The sequence below is a fragment of the Plasmodium fragile genome (assembly GCF_000956335.1).
Source record: "Plasmodium fragile strain nilgiri unplaced genomic scaffold supercont1.3, whole genome shotgun sequence".
NCBI classification, from domain to species: Eukaryota; Apicomplexa; class Aconoidasida; order Haemosporida; family Plasmodiidae; genus Plasmodium; species Plasmodium fragile.
The window spans coordinates 276,701-285,648 of NW_012192583.1; the positions used below are offsets into that span (position 1 = coordinate 276,701).

General features: G+C 45.4%; 2 protein-coding genes across 2 annotated transcripts; one reads left to right on the forward strand and one right to left on the reverse strand.

The window, feature by feature from the left end:
- Positions 1 to 902: 902 nt before the first annotated feature.
- AK88_00382 (uncharacterized protein) lies at positions 903 to 3,992 on the reverse strand (the record flags this gene model as incomplete). The annotated part of the gene is made up of 3 exons (XM_012478033.1): positions 903 to 1,028; positions 1,149 to 3,660; positions 3,868 to 3,992. 3 exons carry the CDS (start codon positions 3,990 to 3,992, stop codon positions 903 to 905), a joined length of 2,763 nt encoding a protein of 920 aa, XP_012333456.1.
- A 565-nt stretch (positions 3,993 to 4,557) lies between these two features.
- AK88_00383 (uncharacterized protein) lies at positions 4,558 to 8,717 on the forward strand (the record flags this gene model as incomplete). Its single annotated transcript, XM_012478034.1, has 8 exons — positions 4,558 to 4,614; positions 4,860 to 5,146; positions 5,282 to 5,343; positions 5,495 to 5,722; positions 5,851 to 5,900; positions 6,015 to 6,152; positions 6,259 to 8,197; positions 8,311 to 8,717. 8 exons carry the CDS (start codon positions 4,558 to 4,560, stop codon positions 8,715 to 8,717), a joined length of 3,168 nt encoding a protein of 1,055 aa, XP_012333457.1.
- Positions 8,718 to 8,948: the final 231 nt, after the last annotated feature.

The following is an 8,948-nucleotide window of genomic DNA, read 5'->3' on the forward strand; positions in this document are numbered from 1 at the left end:
CCCGCCCCCACAATTGGGGGCAATTCGCTGCAGAATGGAGGAGTGTCGTCACGGAATAACAGTCAACGCCAACTTGAGCTGAGGGTGGAGAAACGGCCACGTCGCACTAGTATTATAGCATACAGAGTTTACTGTCATACTCCCTTAGGAAAGAAGAAACGCTTAAAAAATGGTCAAAAAAAAAAAAAAAAAAAGGCAGTGAAAGAAGGCGCGCAAAATGGAAGAGACGGACTCTGGCATTTCATTCAGTCCGTGAACCGTTACCCGATGTTGATATCTTTCCCTAGTCATGGTAAATACGCCACTTTGCACAGTGCTTCCCTTCTCTACGCATCGATAGAAGCGTCGCCCTCCCCCTCGAGACTACATGATAATGTTCTCTCCACTTCAAGTGAGAAGCAGCAGAGGGAGCCAACAACACTGTTACGGAAACGCTGTTGCAAAATTACCCCAGGACATACAGGGGAGTTTTTCTCCCCCATATTTATAGCAGCGTTGGCAGGGGTGCAGATTAGTCACACGGGGGCGTTACCCCCACGACGTCACGATGGAGACACTACCAACGCAGTAGGGTTAATTGATCTCCGTTATGCACTTCTATAACCATGGAGTAGAGCCCAGACTTGTATAAATACATGTAAAATTAAAAATGTGTGATCTGTTCAGTTGATTCGTTTTTGTTTGTGGTAATTGGAGGGGGGGGAGTGGCCCCATCCTACATGTGCCCATCCCTCTGCAGACAAATGGCACAGAACGGACAGCAATAAAAAGGGTATGTGTGTACAAGTGGCAAAATAACTCACAATAAGTATATAATATAACGGTAAAGCGCTGGGGAAATGAGTAGCAGCTCGGTCGAGACACCATACAGACGGGCGCGCATTCCACCCACACCCCCTCTTCTACCCATTGAATAGCAGGTGGTGCACCAAGTCGAGGCCGATTTGGTGGTCCATAAAAGTTAGGTAAAAATGTGTTACATAGCTGAGGAAGGAGACGTGGAAGAAGTGGAAGGCATGCAGGAAAAGCTGAAACAGGGGTGGCGTACAAAGTGGGGAATAATTACGAAAAGGAGCAACGCTCATTTTACCCTGTTCGATCTGCGCACCCCTCATGGAAACTCCAAAAGCGTGCAAACACACACGGACCAAATAAAAATAGAGCTTCTTCAAAAAGGATAAGAGAATTAAAAAAATATTTTTGTATAACAGAGACGGAGATTTTTTAACAATGATGCGAAATATTAAATTCATTTTTCTTTTCTGTTTTAATTTGGGCTTGTTATAAATGCGGATAATCATTTGAGTCATTTTCGCAAAGGTACCCAGTGGAGGGGATAACACCTTGAAGAGTTCTTCCCACAGAAACAAAATGGATCCTACACAAATGGGTTTTTCTACCTTACCGTTGTTTTGAAGTTTCCCCACTAAGTAATGAACCTCCAGAGGTACCCCCTCCACATGTTGCCTCCTTAAATTCATTTGAAGGATACGACTCTGGAGGAAAAAATTCTCCTCAATGTACTGATATGGGTACTGTACACAGAAAAAATGTTTCTTCCAATTATAATTAAGGTTACATTCAACTCCTTTTTTCTCTTCTCCTTGGAGGGAGGAGGTGGGGATGAAGCAGTACACTAGATGGTCTGTCCGTAGGTTAGACAACCCCAGCGGATACAAGGGTTGATCTTCTTCCTGCGAGGGAAGGATCCCTTCTGGGGGATGATTGGCCACACCGCTGAGCAACTCCTGTTCATACCGATCGATCGCAAAGAAGGAATACAAAACGAACTTGGTGATATTCACTGGGAGGAAGGGTCGTCTCCCCCTTTTTTCCTCCTCCTCCACGTTCAACCGTTTGGTCAGTTTGCAATTCCGCAAGCCGTGTCGTTTATCCCTATTGTGCAAGCTCATATTTGTCTTCACCGTGGTGCATTTTTTAATACATGCACTCCTATCCCTCCTTGTGGAGCGATTACTCCATGGTGTTCTCACCAATGGGTGTTTGTCTTGAACAAGTGCACTGACGATGTTGTCCACGAGGGAATACCTGCACGTAAAAAAAATCTGTTTAATGTCCTTCCCACATTTGTGAAAACGAATTATCAAAATAAAAGACCCCTTTACCATTTCACCCTTTTTTAACATGTGGTCCACATAAATATTAAGTTTAATTTTCTTCTGTTCATTTTGTTTTACAATTCCTTTGTGGGGATGTACATACACGTGCCTGACCATGTCAACGCTGTTTTGTTCGTCAGCAGGTGAGGGACAACATCCCTTTCTCTTTCCCCTCAACTGGCTGTGCCCAAAACGAACGTTCTCCTCGAGGTACTTGAAAATGGAATTCTTCTTCAAGTGGAGGTATGAGTAGAGGTTGATTGGGATAGTAGACTGGCTCCTTGGGTCGAAGCATAAGATGGAGAAGGAGAGGTGATCTCCTCCCTTTTCACAATCCTGGCCCATACCACCCCCTGCATGCACATAGTCCAATTGGAAGCTTGCTTGACACACCTGGTACGTGTAGACTGGACCCAACTCTAGAACTTCCGGCTTCACCCCAATGTGCATGTGTCCTGCTTCCCCCCGATTGGCCTCCCCATTATGTGACAAAAAAAAATCATCAACAATGCTAACCTCCATTTGGGAAAACAAATCGCAACAAAATTTAAAGCCAAAGGAAACAAATTCAGTATTTTTGCCTGAACATGTTAAGGTAAAATAGGATTTTTTTTGTAACAAATTTTTTTCACTCTTATTTAAAATGGCAAAATTGTTACCCCAAATGAGGGAGTCGTTATTTAGGTTACTCTCTCCTAAGTGGTTAAAAAGAATCAACTGGTTGAAACCCTGTAAAATCACAATGTCCATGTTAAACAGGTGAAGGTCTTCCTTTTCGGTTTCAAACAATATGCTACTTGTGAAATGGTTATACATTTGCTTGCAGCACAGGCGGTAGTTCTCCAGGAACACTTGAGCGTAGTTGCTTCTTGTCTCGGTTGGGAGGTAGCCACGTTGTATCGAGCCACCCCGCGTCCCTCCGCCGAGCAAACACCTGTAGTACTCGCACCGCTCCACATGCTTTTCCAAATCAAAGTTGGACAGACAAACGCAAAGAGTGACACCCGTAAAAGTAAATGTGATATAAGTCACAACGTTGTCGTCGTGCCTTTTCTTCTTCCCCTTTCTGTCCCCCTGCTCTTCCATGTCAACACACCCATTCGTCCCTTCACTACGGCACCGGGCTCGTCTGAGCGAATGGCGGGGCGTCGCCTGACTCGCTCCGCTCCGCTTCGGCACCCTCTTCACCATCCTCTTCGCCATCCCCACTTGTTCTAAGCTGTTGTCCCCCCCAAGTGGGGGCGTGTGCGTTATGAAATGATCGAAGTAGTGCCTCATAGTCTTGAAGTAGCTCTTCCCATGACACCTCCTCATGCGTAACTTCACACTTTTGCATTGCACTTGCCGGATGTCGTTGCGCAGCTCTTTTCTAACCATAAGGATAAATGAGTTTCCTTCAAATTGGAAATTTGGGTCCACCACTTCGTAGTGGTTCTGCGCATCACAGAACATGTGTTCACCATGCCGACATGAGCGTTGCTCTAACTTTGCCTTGATGGCCCTCCTAAGGTGGTTGTCGTTCCTCGAGTCATTCTTTATGCTGCACGACAGGGGTAGTGGTGTGTGGGTATGTATATGTGGAGAGGTAAATCTCCCACACTGATGTCCCGCTTCATACTCCAATGGGGATGGAGAGTAACACTGGCCAGCGTATATCCCACGTACGTGAGGGAGAAGATAAGGACAAGGGGGGGTATTGTCATGCGCTGTGTGCAGGCATGCCACGCGTTCTCAACCAAACTCCTACCTTATAATGACGATGTCCTCCCTGGGGGCGAACTCCAAGTCTCTCCACAGCGAGGAAAAATCCCCGCCGCATGCAGCTGCGTCCAGGACGTAGAACGACAAGGAGTGTTTCTTGTAGCTGTTCATTTTTCTCCTCCTCGGGGGTGCGAGTTGTAATGGGTATGATTCGCGGCATGGCTAACGACACGTGTGCCCATCCTGTGACTACTCATGGGGGGAGATCACCTTCTAACAGCTTCTGCCCTTTAATGAAGGTAATTACCCCCATGAGCAGTCAGCACATCCCACATGGCTAAGCCGAAATGAGAAAATACACACTTTGCATGTACAAGTCAGGTGTATAACTCCTCAGTGGAAAAAAAAAAAAAAAAAAAAAAAAGCACCATGTCAATGTTGGTTGAGGCTAGCACTATGATGTACATGTACGTTCTCTCTTATCGAGTTGCCGTTACTGCACGGGACCCCATCAGATTGGTCAATTCATTTCGTATTCCTCCCGATCGCGCCATAGGAAGCGGCCAAGCGCATGATCATAAGCGTGGTGTAAAAGCGCAGTCATGCAACGGACACATGACACGTGACACGTAGTACATCGTAGCGCTGCCCATGTGGGAATCTATAACACACATGAAAGTCCTTCCTTCCTTTTTCCTTACGTTTTTTTCCCTTCCTTTTTGCAAAGCTATCCACCATGGAAACCCAATTCGATGAAGAGATCAAGCAGTTCTTTCCCTTCCCTCCATACAAAGTAAATAACGTCAGCATGGGAGAATAGGAAATGTGCTTTTAAACTAATTTTTTGTTTTTTCATCGGGGGAGTTGCTTTTCTTGTTATGCATGCACGTCTCGCAGTGTTATGAGTATTAGTGGTGGAGTAACTACACCATGCACATCGTCCTGTTTTTCCACCCACCAGTGGTACCCCCACACCGATATCGTCACCCCGTATGATTGGTCCTATTTTTTTTTTTTTTTTTTTGTGCACCACTGCAGATTCAGCTGGACTTCATGAGAACCCTGTACAATGTATTAACAAAATCAAACCTAGCGATTGGCGAAGAGGTCCGGCCGGTGTATGAAATTATTCAGAAGAACGAGAGCCTTCAAAAGATGGTGCTAGAAGAGGTGGACAGCGGTCTCGACACGTTTAAGGGTCAGGTGTGTGAAGGGATTAGTCAAGTGGGAGAGGAAGATGGGGACCCCCCCCAGGATCATATCATTTCAGAAATGAAAACGGGTTCTGGAAAATCACTCAGCCTGTTGACACCACTGGTCTATTGGTAAGTCGAATTGACACCATTGTACAGGTGGTTGCTCCGGTGCGAAGTATAGTCAGGGGGTAGTGCGTTTGTCTCACTGCGTGGCAACCTCTCCCACACCTGCCCACTGTATCATCGTCCCTTCCCCCCCCTTAGGCTGCTCAAACACAAATTTGAATTCTTCCTCTTGAGGGAAGACACGCATCTGCGGAAGGAAGGTAATTGAAAAGTGGCTTGTCGTGCGGAGCGGCACCAAGCGGTTAATGCATCGGCTCGAACAGGACGTATCGCGCAGCCACCATGAAAAACGCTATATGGTATGTCGCTTCTTCACTTCTCCCACTGCATGCTTCCCACACACACACGCAGAACCCGAGTGGGTGAAAGAATCCGTCACGGAGAACCTGCTGCGAAAGTTCTCGCGGACCCAAAAAGTGCAGAAGAAAAGGAAAGAGGAAGACGTGACGATCCTGAACCGGTACTTCTCCATCTGTGATGACAAAATAACGTTGAAGGAAAATTTAAGAGTGGAAAAAAAACAGGCTCAAGTGGAGGCGCACAAGACGACAGGGGAATACCACTTTGACCCACAGGCGGGTAAGCAGAAAGATCAAGTTGAGAACGGAAAACTATGAACGGCAGGTGTGTGTGCCGAGTCATCAGTTGAAACGTTGCCCCATATTATGTGCTGACTTTTTTTTTTTTTTTTTTTTTTCCCTCACCAGAGGAGGATAACCTGAGCGATTGCTCTGTGGAGGGGCCATCCAAGAAACAGGTAAAGGAGGGGAAGACGTGGAGGGTTGCAACCTCCCCTTCGTGAGCAGCACGTTGGCCAGTCTGAATAATGACCCCGCCCCGTCTTACAATCATCACCCACTCCCCCTCACAGATCTTCATTTGCAGCCGAACGCAATCACAACTAGACCAGTACTTTTCAGAGCTGAAAAAAATTGAACAGAGGGTGGGGAGGGACCTACCCATAAACATGGTCATCTTGGGGAGTAGGAAGCACCTGTGTGTGAATGAGGTGAGTGCATGCGTCGCGTCTCGACCATGTTCATGCGTCGCTTCTCAACCACATGCATGCGCCGCGTCTCAACCCACCACACGACACCGCTCCCCCCCCCGCGCAGCCATTTTTGAAGAAGTACAAAAGTGTGAACGAGCTGAACGACTGCTGCCGGAACAGCGATTGTAGGTTCAAAAAAATATTTAAGCAAAACATGCAAATGAAAAGGGAAAAGAAAAAAAACAAAATCTTTTACGACTCACCATCATCGAGTGGAAGGAGTAGTGACAGATCGGACGATGAAGGGAAGACGAACCGTGTGGTGGACAACTACCGTCTAGTGACAAAATTGATCCAGTGCAAAAATTTAAAAATGAATCAAGTGAAGGATATATGCATGAGTGATCAGATAGAAGTGTGCCCTTATTACCTGAGCAGAGAAAATGTAAAAACCGCCGACATAGTACTTGTACCCTATGTGTGTATTCTAAATGAACATGTTAGAAGGGGATTAAAAATCTCCATTAAAAATAACATTGTAATATTTGACGAGGCACAAAACATAATAGATAGCGTCAACGATTCTAATTCAGCATCCATCGCATATGGTGACATCCTGTTTTGCAAATTGATTCTGGAAGAGTATTCAAAGAAATACCAGCAGGTCTTAAACAATAACAATTTAGTTTCAATTAAACAGGTTGTCATTTACTGTGATTTGCTTTTGTCTTCCTTCAGAGACGTTAAAGAGAACCTCGTAAAAGTGACTAACTACATGTTGACATCTAAGTTAGATGCACTGAACCTAAATAATATTTCCAACTTTCTTAATAACTCTACCTTTTGCAGAAGAATTAAAATTTTTGCAGAATCATACCTAAGGAAAAACTTCCCACAGCATGTTAAAATCGTTTCAGCAAGTGTCAACACGTCTTGCATTTATCTGCTCAGCGATTACACCAATAAAATGATTCGCTCTAATCGGTACGACTATGTGTTTCTACATAGGGCAGGCCCAACGGAAGAGGAACCGCGTAATAGAATATATAAAAATGGGGAGGGACTAAGCAAAAAAAGGAGTGGTCTCTCTGCCGCTGAGGGGGAGACACACGTGGAAAGGTTGAAGCGGGTGAGGAAGGGGGACTCTGTGAAGGTGCAGCAGCATACACCAGAGGATACTCACCAGAGTGATGCTGCGAACACGTGTAGAGATGGCCACACGGATGACACGATGAGTGCCTTCATGGAAGATGTAACATTGAGGAGGAATCCCCAAATGCTACACAGATTAGAAATCGTGAGTGTGAGCTCGTGCACCAACTTTGAACAAATTACCAACCAATGCAGTAACGTCATTCTAATCGGAGGGACTCTGCAACCGATTGAAGAATTCCTCCTCCTCTTCATGACACGAAAGGAAAAAAACAAATCTGTAAAGCTGTTCATGTCAGATTACATATTCAAAACGAGTAACGTGTTTTGTAGAATTGTCCGTACCAACCTAGTGACCTATGAACCCATCGACAACACCTTTAGAAGCAGAAATAAAAAGACACATCTGCTCAATTTAGCTATTCAGATTCACCTGCTCACTTTATATGTTCGGTTTGGCAATATCGTTTTTTTCTCTTCGTACAAATATTTAAAAGAATTTTTTATCTTTTTACACAATGAAGGTCAGTACGTCTTAACAGAAATGAAGAAGAAAAAAAAAATTTTTTTCGAGGAGAAAAATGGCGACAGCGATGTGCTTAGGGACTACATGGAGAGTGTAGACAGGATAAAAAATCAGCAGGAAGATACTTCTATAAAAAATGGTTGCATCCTTTTCTGTGTAATGAATGCAAAGTTGAGTGAAGGAATTAACTTTCACGACTACCTATGCCGTAACGTTTTGCTTGTTGGCATTCCCTTCTTCAAACATGAAAAGGGGACCTCTGCTACCTCCACTGGGGACCTCCCCTTGGACAGGAACTCCCTTCGTTTGAATTACTATCGGGCCTTCTCCGCTGACGTGGCACGAGGGGCAGAGGACGCGGCCTCGCCGCCCTCGTCGCAGTTGGGTAAGTGAAGCGGCGCCCCCCATTGCTGCTACGTCATGTGTGCAAGGTCACGTGCGTATCGCTTCTCCACTTCTGCTAATCATGCGCGCGTCACTTTTCCAACGCTCCCTCAGATCACCTAATCAGCGACATGTGCAAGACGTACGAGCTCAAGTGTGCCATGAAAATTGTAAACCAGTGCATAGGAAGAAGCCTGAGGCACGTGAACGACTACTCCTCCTTCTTCTTCCTGGACTACCGATTCGCCAACAAAGAATTTTCAGACCTCCTCCCTTCGTTCATTAGAGCCCACGTGGCGTCTCCCAAGGCGGATGCTGCCCTAGAGGAACATCACAAGCAGGACCAACACGGACACACGTTCTTGCAGGAGAAAAAAAAAATGACAGACGTGTTAAATGACTTGAAGCGCCACTACAGTAGGGCCTTCCCCGACATCCCCTTCGCGGAACACAACGAAGGACACTGGGGAAGCTTCACACGGGACGTGTTTCTTCTGCGCGAGTTTCACAAGGGCAGGTGAGCTGCTCAGCCCACCTGGTCAAATGCTTCAAAGGGGTACGTGACACAGGTCAAACGGGTACAAAAAAAAAAAAAAGCAAGCGGTTGCTAGTCGTGCACACATGTTAACTTGTGAAAATTTTTAACCTAGTGCACGAGTAGCAACAAAAAACGTAAAACGAATTCTTTTTTTTTTTTCTCTTTCCAACGGGGACAAAAAAAAAAAAAAAAAAAAAAAAAAAAAAAAAAAAAA